The 12,345-nt window shown below is 45.4% G+C and overlaps 1 protein-coding gene across 1 annotated transcript in view; it reads left to right on the forward strand.

Annotated features, from left to right (window-relative positions):
• The first annotated feature begins 4,081 nt into the window (after positions 1-4,081).
• Positions 4,082-12,345, forward strand: part of LOC131956582 (cGMP-specific 3',5'-cyclic phosphodiesterase-like) — a 52,677-nt gene continuing 44,413 nt past the window's right edge. The window contains 6 exon segments of the mRNA XM_059321111.1: positions 4,082-4,137; positions 5,669-5,719; positions 5,805-6,334; positions 8,257-8,481; positions 8,888-9,046; positions 10,199-10,288. Coding sequence (XP_059177094.1) covers positions 5,813-6,334; positions 8,257-8,481; positions 8,888-9,046; positions 10,199-10,288 — 996 coding nt within the window. The 5' untranslated portion in view covers positions 4,082-4,137; positions 5,669-5,719; positions 5,805-5,812.

Genomic DNA, 12,345 nt, shown 5'->3' on the forward strand with positions numbered 1-12,345 from the left:
CCCGCGCCCCAAAAAACTATGATCCAAGAAAAATAACGCCGGCTTTGTTTTTTACAAGCTTTTATTTAACTTGCTTTCTCGTTCTTTTGTCTACCGTCCGTCATCGATCGAAACTAATGAGCTCAACTTTGATCACTTCTATCCAACCAATTTCTCTGAAACTTGTCAGGTGGGTCAAAACTCAATAACAATGCAATCTGACAATATATCATTTGACTTAATGGGATGTTTAATAACTTTAAAATAGTTAATTAAAATTTCCTATATAAAATATTATTTGCCGCGCTATTATACGTACAGGTTTGGTGTTAATTTAGTGCGTAATTGTTTTTAGCCATGCAGTGCTATTGTATTCAATATTTAAATATACAGAAATAATGCGGGAGTGATCTCCCCTAAACTTTCTCGAATATCTATAATTTAACGCTGCTGGTAGTGTGTCAGTCCTTCCGTCATCGCTACAGATTTTGGAACCATAAAAGTAAACATCGTATCATGCAGTGCTTTTAGATTGCATCGCATTGTCTTATACTTATTGTAATTTATGGATTTATTTATTTTATAGTTGCTACAGTTTTTACTCTTTCGAATAACGTGAAGAAAATATCAATTACACGCAATTTGCTAAAACATATTAAACTGATCAAGGTCAAGGAATATTATCGTTTAGATTCCTAATAATTATACCAGGGGAGGTAATTTAAAAAGAAATTCCACTCACGCTAATTAAAAAAAATGTGAATGCAAATTTCGCGGACGTACAAGACGACATTATTGTGAGAATATCTATATATATATTAATATATAATTCTCCTCTTCGAGCCGTTAGAAAACAAGCTGCAAACGCTCTCCCTACCTCCCCACCCCTACATGGTTTTAGTGAGCTGTGTTCACTCTAAATGTTTACAAGCAGAGCCAACGATTTTAAACGTAGGGGGGGGGGGGGGGGGAGGGGGGGGGGGGAAGGAAGGGGGGGGGGGTTATGGTCCTTAACGAGCTACTTATAGTGTTTGAAAGAAATATTTTCAGTGTCAGCGTTGGTACTGTCGAATTCACAAATTATGAATTATTGAAAATTAGAAACAACTAAATAGCGGCGTATGTTATGCCGCGGGCCGGCTCGTATATATATAATTCTCTTCTTCGAGCCGTTAGAAAACAAGCTGCAAACCCTCTCCCTACCTCCCCACCCCTACATGGTTTTAGTGAGCTGTGTTCACTCTAAATGTTTACAAGCAGAGCCAACGATTTTAAACGTAGGGGGGGGGGGGGGGGAAAGGAAGGGGGGGGGTTTATGGTCCTTAACGAGCTACTTATAGTGTTTGAAAGAAATATTTTCAGTATCAGCGTTGGTACTGTCGAATTCACAAATTATGAATTATTGAAAATTAGAAACAACTAAATAGCGGCGTATGTTATGCCGCGGGCCGGCTCGTATATATATATAATTCTCTTCTTCGAGCCGTTAGAAAACAAGCTGCAAACGCTCTCCCTACCTCCCCACCCCTACATGGTTTTAGTGAGCTGTGTTCACTCTAAATGTTTACAAGCAGAGCCAACGATTTTAAACGTAGGGGGGGGGGGGGGGGGGAGGAGGGGGGGAGGGAAGGAAGGGGGGGGGGGTTATGGTCCTTAACTAGCTACTTATAGTGTTTTAAAGAAATATTTTCAGTGTCAGCGTTGGTACTGTCGAATTCACAAATTATGAATTATTGAAAATTAGAAACAACTAAATAGCGGCGTATGTTATGCCGCGGGCCGGCTCGTATATTATAATTAGCATGGGTTGATAAAATGCACTGTGGTAGGTAAAACTCGGGTATTTTAAATACTGCCTTTTGTTTATTTTATGGATCATTTGGGGTATTATAGTCGTTTACAAAGTAACCAACGCTTTCTTTTATAGTTATTTAAATAGTAATGCATTATTATATATTTAAAGGGTAAAAAAATCTTTTTAGTGCAAGCTTTTATAAAAAAAAAAAAAAAAAAAAAAAGCTTGTTATTAAAGAGTTTCTCATGCATTTTTTACAAACTTTTATTGAACTTGCTCCCTCGGTCTATGTGTCGTGCTTTTGTCTTCACCCGTGATCTATGTGTCGTGATCTATTTGTGTCGTGATCTACTCGTGTGATCTACTTGTGTCGTGATCTACTTGTATCGTGATCTACACGTGTCGTGATCTACTTGTGTCGTGATCTACACGTGTCGTGATCTACACGTGTCGTGATCTACACCTGTCGTGATCTACTCGTGTCGTGATCTACTTGTGTCGTCAACTACTTGTGTCGTGATCTACTCGTGTGATCTACTTGTGTCGTGATCTACTTGTGTCGTGATCCACTTGTGTCGTGATCTACACGTGTGATCTACTTGTGTCGTGATCTACTTGTGTCGTGATCTACTTGTGTCGTGATCTACTCGTGTGATCTACTTGTGTCGTGATCTACTCGTGTGATCTACTTGTGTCGTGATCTACTTGTATCGTGATCTACACGTGTCGTGATCTACTTGTGTCGTGATCTACTTGTGTCGTGATCTACACGTGTCGTGATCTACTTGTATCGTGATCTACACGTGTCGTGATCTACTTGTGTCGTGATCTACTTGTGTCGTGATCTACACGTGTCGTGATCTACACGTGTCGTGATCTACTCGTGTCGTGATCTACTTGTGTCGTCAACTACTTGTGTCGTGATCTACTCGTGTGATCTACTTGTGTCGTGATCTACTTGTGTCGTGATCTACTTGTGTCGTGATCCACTTGTGTCGTGATCTACACGTGTGATCTACTTGTGTCGTGATCTACTTGTGTCGTGATCTACTTGTGTCGTGATCTACTCGTGTGATCTACTTGTGTCGTGATCTACTCGTGTGATCTACTTGTGTCGTGATCTACTTGTATCGTGATCTACACGTGTCGTGATCTACTTGTGTCGTGATCTACTTGTGTCGTGATCTACACGTGTCGTGATCTACTTGTGTCGTGATCTACTTGTGTCGTGATCTACTTGTGTCGTGATCTACTTGTGTCGTGATCTACTTGTGTCGTGATCTACTTGTGTCGTGATCTACTTGTGTCGTGATCTACACGTGTCGTGATCTACTTGTGTCGTGATCTACTTGTGTCGTGATCTACTTGTGTCGTGATCTACTTGTGTCGAGATCTACTCGTGTGATCTACACGTGTCGTGATCTACTTGTGTCGTGATCTACTCGTGTCGTGATCTACTCGTGTCGTGATCTACACGTGTGATCTACTTGTGTCGTGATCTACTTGTGTCGTGATCTACACGTGTGATCTACTTGTGTCGTGATCTACTTGTGTCGTGATCTACTTGTGTCGTGATCTACACGTGTGATCTACTTGTGTCGTGATCTACTTGTGTCGTGATCTACTCGTGTCGTGATCTACACGTGTCGTGATCTACTTGTGTCGTGATCTACTTGTGTCGTGATCTACTTGTGTCGTGATCTACACGTGTCGTGATCTACTTGTGTCGTGATCTACTTGTGTCGTGATCTACTTGTGTCGAGATCTACTCGTGTGATCTACTTGTGTCGTGATCTACTTGTGTCGTGGTCTACTTGTGTCGTGATCTACTTGTGTCGTGATCTACTTGTGTCGTGATCTACTCGTGTGATCTACTTGTGTCGTGATCTACTTGTGTCGTGATCTACTTGTGTCGTGATCTACTTGTGTCGTGATCTACTTGTGTCGTGATCTACTTGTCTTGTATTTTCCTTGCTGGTTCTGCCCCCACCAGAACCCATCAATTAAAGTTAATTGCCGCTTCATGCTTTAGCAAGGTAAAATTACATTGGTAATTTCGACACAGCTTTTGTCATTTCGTACAAAAATCATTTTGTTCATCAATACTCCAAGGGTTGCGTGGAATACAACCCTGCCTCTGGGGGTTGGGTTGGGTTGTGCGTCAACAATTTCACTTAAATATCTCTTGATCTGGCACAAATTAGCTCTGTACCCCCACCCCTCCTCCTCCCGTTGTCCCCTCTCCTCCAATCCCCCCCCCTCCCCAGCCAGCCGTCGATTACCCATGAATCGATAACTTGTTCCCTCGCCGTCCGAATGTGCCAGACAGACGGTGGCAGACGAGAGAGACAGGTAAACACCAGGTAGGTCCACAGTTTTTACCTCACCTAGACAACTCTAGCAGCATTTAGACTATTTTAACACAACTGTACCATCCTAATTGTACCATCTTAGTTATGATAACTGTACCATCCTAATTGTACCATCTTAGTTATGATATCTACCATCCTAATTGTACCATCTTAGTTATGATAAATACCATCCTAATTGTACCATCTTAGTTATAATAACTGTACCACCCTAATTGTACCATCTTAGTTATGCTAAGTGTACTATCCTTATTGTACCATCATAGTTATGCAAACTGTACCATCTTAAATGAATCAATCAATTGATTGTAACCAAATTATATTATTATTATTATCCTAATAAAATTAGCTGCACCACAAACTGTACCAGCTAATCTTTAGCATTCTAATTTTACCCTCGCCTGTACAATCTATCTGAACCATCCTAACCGTACCCTCCTAACCGTACCATCCTAACCGTACCATCCTAACTGTACGAGCTGGAGAGCGCTAGCGGAGACACGAGTAAGGTCCCCTACACGGCCGAGCCCACCAAAGATTCATTAGGACATGGGTCGTGTTTAGTTTAGCCTGAAGGGGCCATCTGTTTTTTCCTCAGTTGCTCCGGGCCTAATTGGGTTTTCTGACAATTTTATGGGGGTTGGTTGTTGCTAGTGGGTTGGTTGTTGCTAGTGGGTTGTTTGTTGCTAGTGGGTTGTTTGTTGCTAGTGGGTTGGTTGTTGCTAGTGGGTTGGTTGTTGCTAGTGGGTTGGTTGTTGCTAGTGGGTTGGTTGTTGCTAGTGGGTTGGTTGTTGCTAGTGGGTTGGTTCTTGCTAGTGGGTTGGTTCTTGCTAGTGGGTTGGTTGTTGCTAGTGGGTTGGCAATGTGGTTGAGCTGGTTGACCGTTCTAGCGAGAAAAACCTGGTTGAGACTGTGATTACAAAACGCTGGTGGGAAACACATCACAGCACTACTGGATACTGAGACCTTGACCTTAACACCATGACCTTAACACCATGACCTTAACACCATGACCTTAACACCATGACCTTAACACCATGGCCTTAACACCATGACCGTAACACCATGACCGTAACACCATGACCGTAACACCATGACCTTAACACCATGACCTTAACACCATGACCTTAACACCATGACCGTAACACCATGAACTTAACACCATGACCTTAACACCATGGCCTTAACACCATGACCTTAACACCATGACCGTAACACCATGACCTTAACACCATGACCTTAACACCATGACCGTAACACCAAGACCTTAGCGAGGATATTGTTCCATCTAACTACTTAACCTGAAGATTAAACATAGAGTTTTTGATGATTAGCAAGTTTTGATGTTTTGATGCCAAGTTTTGATGTTTTGACGGCAAGTTTTGATGGCAAGTTTAGATGCTTTGATGATTGGAAAGTTTAGATGTTTTGACAATATTGAAATATTTCTACCGCCCCCGCCCCCCCCCCCCCCCCCCTATAGTTCTACCTTGCCCGGCTACCCCCTATATTTATTTCTCTCTAGAATTGATGGAATGTCTGTAAAACGACCTTGAGACTGAAGTAAAGGTCAAAGGTAAGACTTTGTTTTTCTTTCCATTAGTTATTTTAAAAACATTTCTTGACTGACGTCACATTCCACAATGACGTCACTTCCCCAGGCGCCACCATGAGCCAGCTGAGTGAAGATGACGTCAGCCATTATCTCCGCGAGCACCCGGACTATCTCGCCCGCTGGTTCCTGCAATCTGCCGACGACGAAACATTAAAAGTTTTGGCGCGAAAGTTAAAACAGGACGCCGTGTCTATCCAGTCAAAGCATGGCCCCGCTCCTTCTACGCATGGCCCCGCCCCTTCGGAGCATGGCACCGCCCCTTCGGCGCATGACCCCGCCCCGACGGCCCCATGTCTAGTCAAACTTGAGGAAAGCTCTACGGGATCAGTGGCGTCCTTGAACTCTCTAGAAGACAAGAAAATCCAGCGGTACACCAGCTTCTCTAAGGTGGGCAGGAACTCCATCACCAGCATGATCTTCAGGAAGTATTTGGACGGGGACCGGACACGGCGGGCCAGCGTCAAGAAGGACCTGGAGGATCTGCGCCGCATGTCGGAGGAGGAGCTCTTCATGGAGCTCATCAGGGACATCGCCAGTGAGCTGGACGTCAACGTCTTGTGCCACAAGATCCTTCAGGTCTGTCTAGCTGTCTTGTCTGTCTAGCTGTCTGTCTTAAGTCTGTCTAGCTGTCTTTCTTATGTCTGTCTTATGTCTGTCTAGCTGTCTGTCTTGTCTGTCTAGCTGTCTGTTTAGCTGTCTGTCTTATGTCTGCGTAGCTGCCTGTCTTATGTCTGTCTAGCGGTCTTTCTTATGTCTGTCTTATGTCTGTCTAGCTGTCTGTATTTTTTCTGTCTAGTGGTCTGTCTTATGTTTGTCTTATGTGGGTCTTTCTGTCTGTCTAGCTGTCTATCTTGTCTGTGTAGCTATATGTCAAGCTGTCTGTCTTGTGTCTTTCTAGCTGTCTGTCTTGTCTGTCTAGCTGTCTGTCTAGCTGTATGTCTTATATCTGTCTAGCTGTCTGTCTTATATCTGTCTAGCGGTCTTTCTTACGTCTGTCTTATGTCTGTCTAGCTGTCTGTCTTGTTTCTGTCTTATGTCTGTCTTGTCTGTCTAGCTGTCTGTCATTTTCTGTCTAGCTGTCTGTCATTTTCTGTCTAGTGGTCTGTCTTATGTCTGTCTTATGTCTGTCTTTCTGTCTGTCTTATGTCTGTCTTGTTTATCTAGCTGTCTGTCTTATGTCTGTCTAGCTGTCTGTCTTGTTTCTGTCTTATGCCTGTCTTGTCTGTCTAGCTGTCTGTATTTTTTCTGTCTAGTGGTCAGTCTTATGTCTGTCTTATGTCTGTCTTTCTGTCTGTCTTATGTCTGTCTTGTTTATCTAGCTGTCTGTCTTATGTCTGTCTAGCTGTCTGTCTTATGTCTGTCTTATGTCTGTCTAGCTGTCTATCTTATGTCTGTCTAGCTGTCTTGTCTGTCTAGCTGTCTGTCTTATGTCTGTCTAGCTGTTTGTCTTATGTCTGTCTTATGCCTATCTTATGTCTGTCTTATGTTTGTGTTATTTCTATATTATGTCTGGTTTGCTGTCTGTTTTGTCTGTCTAGCTGTCTGTCTTGTCTGTGCAGCTGTCAGTCTAGGTGTCTGTCTTATGTCTGTAAGATCTTCTAGCTGTCTGGCTTATGTCTGTTTAGTTGTCTGTCTCATGTCTCTCTAGCTGTCTCATGTCCGTCTAGCTGTCTGTCTTGTGTCTGTATTATGCCTGTCTTGTCTGTCTAGCTGTCTGTCTAGCTGTCTATCTTATGTCTGTCTTATGTCTGTCTTATGCCTGTCTTATGTCTGTCTTATGTCTGTCTTATGTCTGTCTAGCTGTTTGTCTAGCTGTCTGTTTTGTCTGTCTAGCTGTCTGTCTTGTTTGTCTAGCTGTCTGTCTAGCTGTCTTATGTCTGTTTAGTTGTCTGTCTTGTCTGTCTAGCTCTCTGTCTTATGTCTGTCTAGCTGTCTGTCTTGTCTGTCTAGCTGTCTGTCTAACTGTCTGTCTTATGTCTTTCTAGCTGTATGTGTTGTCTGTCTAGCTGTCTGTCTAGCTGTCTGTCTTATATCTGTCTAGCTATCTGTCTTGTCTGTGCAGCTGTCTGTCTAGGTGTCTGATAATTTGTCTCTCTAGTTGTCTGTCTAGCTCTCTGTCTTATGTCTGTTTATTTGTCTGTCTCATGTCTCTCTAGCTGTCTGTCTCATGTCTGTCTAGCTGTCTGTCTTGTCTGTCTAGCTGTCTGTCTAGCTGTCTGTCTTTTGTCTGTTTTATGTCTGTCTTATGTCTGTCTTGTTGTCTGTCTAGCTGTCTGTTTTATGTCTGTCTTGTCTGTCTAGATGTCTGTCCTATGTCTGTCTTGTCTGTCTTGTCTGTCTAGCTGTCTGTCTTATGTCTGTCTTGTCTGTCTAGCTGTCTGTCTTATGTCTGTCTTGTCTGTATAGCTGTCTGTCTAGCTGTCTGTCTAGCTGTCTGTCTAGCTGTCTGTCTTGTCTGTCTTGTCTGTCTAGCTGTCTGTCTTTTGTCTGTCCCCCAGAACGTGAGTATCCTGACCAACAGCGACAGGGGCAGCCTGTTCCTGGTGCGGGGCAGTAGAGACAACAAGTACCTGGTGTCCAAGCTCTTTGACGTCACTGAGTCCAGCACGCTGGAACAGTCCATCCACACGGAGGCCAACGAGATCGTCGTCCCTTTCGGTGTCGGCATCGCTGGCAATGTGGCCCTCACACGGGAGGCCATCAACATCAAGGACGTGTATGCGGTAGGTTTGGGGGGGGGGGGGCATCACGTGGTCAGTTGGGGGGGCATCACGTGGTCAGTTGGGGGGGGGGCATCACGTGGTCAGTTGGGGGGGGGGGGGGCATCACGTGGTCAGTTGGGGGGGGGCATCACGTGGTCAGTTGGGGGGGCATCACGTGGTCAGTTGGGGGGCATCACGTGGTCAGTTGGGGGGCATCACGTGGTCAGTTGGGGGGCATCACGTGGTTAGTTGGGGGGGGGCATCACGTGGTCAGTTGGGGGGGGGCATCACGTGGTCAGTTGGGGGGGGGGCATCACGTGGTCAGTTGGGGGGGGGGGGGCATCACGTGGTTAGTTGGGGGCATTACGTGGTTAGTTGGGGGTGTCTGTTATGACGTGGTTGGTTGAGGCAGGACGCTGTGTTTCAGGACCCCCGGTTTAACCAAGAGGTGGACAAGAAGACGGGCTACAGGACCCACAGCATCCTGTCCATGCCCATCGTCAACTACGAGGGCGAGGTCATCGGAGTGGCCCAGATTATCAACAAGATCACAGGGGACCACGAGTTTACTAAACAAGATGAAGAGGTGAGACATGAGTTCAGGTGGTGAGACATGAATTCACTAAACAGGTGGTAAGACATGAGTTCAAGTGGTGAGACATGAGTTCACTAAACAGATGGTGAGACATGAGTTCACTAAACAGATGGTGAGACATGAGTTCAGGTGGTGAGACATGAGTTCAGGTGGTGAGACATGAGTTCACTAAACAGGTGGTGAGACATGAGTTCACTAAACAGATGGTGAGACATGAGTTCACTAAACAGATGGTGAGACATGAGTTCAGGTGGTGAGACATAAGTTCACTAAACAGATGGTGAGACATGAGTTCACTAAACAGGTGGTGAGACATGAGTTCACTAAACAGATGGTGAGACATGAGTTCAGGTGGTGAGACATGAGTTCAGGTGGTGAGACACGAGTTTACTAAACAAGATGAAGAGGTGAGACATGAGTTCAGGTGGTGAGACACGAGTTTACTAAACAAGATGAAGAGGTGAGACATGAGTTCAGGTGGTGAGACATGAGTTCACTAAACAGATGGTGAGACATGAGTTCACTAAACAGGTGGTGAGACATGAGTTCAGGTGGTGAGACATGAGTTCACTAAACAGATGGTGAGACATGAGTTCACTAAACAGATGGTGAGACATAAGTTCACTAAACGGATGGTGAGACATGAGTTCAGGTGGTGAGACATGAGTTCAGGTGGTGAGACATGAGTTCACTAAACAGATGGTGAGACATGAGTTCACTAAACAGGTGGTGAGACATGAGTTCAGGTGGTGATACATGAGTTCACTAAAAAGATGGTGAGATATGAGTTTACTAAACAGGTGGTGAGACATTAGTTCACTAAAAAGGTGGTGAGACATGAGTTCACTAAACAGATGGTGAGACATGAGTTCAGGTGGTGAGACATGAGTTCAGGTGGTGAGACACGAGTTCAGATGGTAAGACATGAGTTCAAGTGGTGAGACATGAGTTCAGGTGGTGAGACATGAGTTCAGGTGGTGAGACATGAGTTCAAGTGGTAAGACATGAGTTCAAGTGGTGAGACATGAGTTCAGGTGGTGAGACACGAGTTAAGCTCATTGTCCCAATGTGGCCACACATTAAAGCTAGACTTGACTGACTGGAGTTGCAAGACCTACCAAAGACAAGTGATTTTGTCCCCAGATATTTGGCAAGTACCTGACCTTCTGTGGTATAGGCATTACTAACGCCCAGCTCTTTGAGATGTCGGTTCAGGAGTTCAAGAGAAATCAGGTAAGTATTGACAAAATAGTGTGTGTGTGGCCATCACTTGTGTGTGTGTGGCCATCAGTTATGTGTGTGGTGTGTGTGGCCATCAGTTATGTGTGTGTGGTGTGTGTGTGGCCATCAGTTATGTGTGTGGTGTGTGTGGCCATCAGTTATGTGTGTGGTGTGTGTGGCCATCAGTTATGTGTGTGTGGTGTGTGTGTGGCCATCAGTTATGTGTGTGGTGTGTGTGGCCATCAGTTATGTGTGTGTGTGGTCATCAGTTATGTGTGTGTGGTGTGTGTGTGGCCATCAGTTATGTGTGTGTGGTGTGTGTGTGGCCATCAGTTATGTGTGTGGTGTGTGTGGCCATCAGTTATGTGTGTGGTGTGTGTGGCCATCAGTTATGTGTGTGTGGTGTGTGTGTGGCCATCAGTTATGTGTGTGGTGTGTGTGGCCATCAGTTATGTGTGTGTGGTGTGTGGCCATCAATTATGTGTGTGTGGTGTGTGTGGCCATCAGTTATGTGTGTGTGGTGTGTGTGGCCATCAGTTATGTGTGTGGTGTGTGTGGCCATCAGTTATGTGTGTGTGGTGTGTGTGTGGCCATCTGTTATGTGTGTGGTGTGTGTGGCCATCAGTTATGTGTGTGTCGTGTGTGTGTGGCCATCAGTTATGTGTGTGTCGTGTGTGTGTGGCCATCAGTTATGTGTGTGGTGTGTGTGGCCATCAGTTATGTGTGTGTCGTGTGTGTGGCCATCAGTTGTGTGTGTGTGGTGTGTGTGGCCATCAGTTATGTGTGTGTGGTGTGTGTGGCCATCAGTTATGTGTGTGTGGTGTGTGTGGCCATCAGTTATGTGTGTGTGTGGCCATCATTTATGTGTGTGTGGTGTGTGTGGCCATCAGTTATGTGTGTGGTGTGTGTGGCCATCAGTTATGTGTGTGTGGTGTGTGTGGCCATCAGTTATGTGTGTGTGGCCATCATTTATGTGTGTGTGGTGTGTGTGGCCATCAGTTATGTGTGTGTGGTGTGTGTGGCCATCAGTTATGTGTGTGTGGTGTGTGTGGCCATCAGTTATGTGTGTGTGGTGTGTGTGGCCATCAGTTATGTGTGTGGTGTGTGTGGCCATCAGTTATGTGTGTGTGTGGCCATCAGTTATGTGTGTGTGGTGTGTGTGGCCATCAGTTATGTGTGTGTGGTGTGTGTGTGTGGCCATCAGTTATGTGTGTGTGGTGTGTGTGTGTGGCCATCAGTTGTATGTGTGTGTGGTGTGTGTGACCATCAGTTATGTCAGTGTGGTGTGTGTGGCCATCAGTTGTGTGTGTGTGGTGTGTGTGGCCATCAGTTGTGTGTGTGTGGTGTGTGTGTGTGGCCATCAGTTATGTGTGTGTGGTGTGTGTGTGTGGCCATCAGTTATATGTGTGTGGTGTGTGTGGCCATCAGTTGTATGTGTGTGGTGTGTGTGGCCATCAGTTATGTGTGTGTGGTGTGTGTGTGTGTGTGGCCATCAGTTGTGTGTGTGGTGTGTGTTGCCATCAGTGGTGTTTGTGTGGTGTGTGTGGCCATCAGTTGTGTGTGGTGTGTGTGGCCATCAGTTATGTGTGTGTGGTGTGTGTGTGTGGCCATCAGTTATATGTGTGTGGTGTGTGTGGCCATCAGTTGTATGTGTGTGGTGTGTGTGGCCATCAGTTATGTGTGTGGTGTGTGTGTGTGTGGCCATCAGTTGTGTGTGTGGTGTGTGTTGCCATCAGTGGTGTTTGTGTGGTGTGTGTGGCCATCAGTTGTGTGTGGTGTGTGTGGCCATCAGTTGTGTGTGTGTGGTGTGTGTGGCCATCAGTTATGTGTGTGTGTGTGTGGCCATCAGTGGTGTGTGTTGCCATCAGTGGTGTGTTTGTGGTGTGTGTGGCCATCAGTTGTGTGTGTGGTGTGTGTGTGGCCATCAGTTATGTGTGTGGTGTGTGTGTTGCCATCAGTTATGTGTGGTGTGTGTGTGTGGCCATCAGTTGTGTGTGTTGCCATCAGTGGTGTGTGTGTGGTGTGTGTGGCCATCAGTTGTGTGTGTGGTGTGTGTGGCCATCAGTTGT

This window comes from Physella acuta, unplaced genomic scaffold, assembly GCF_028476545.2.
Source record: "Physella acuta isolate Inbredline_101_S28 unplaced genomic scaffold, ASM2847654v3 ptg000079l, whole genome shotgun sequence".
Lineage (NCBI taxonomy): Eukaryota > Metazoa > Mollusca > Gastropoda > Physidae > Physella > Physella acuta.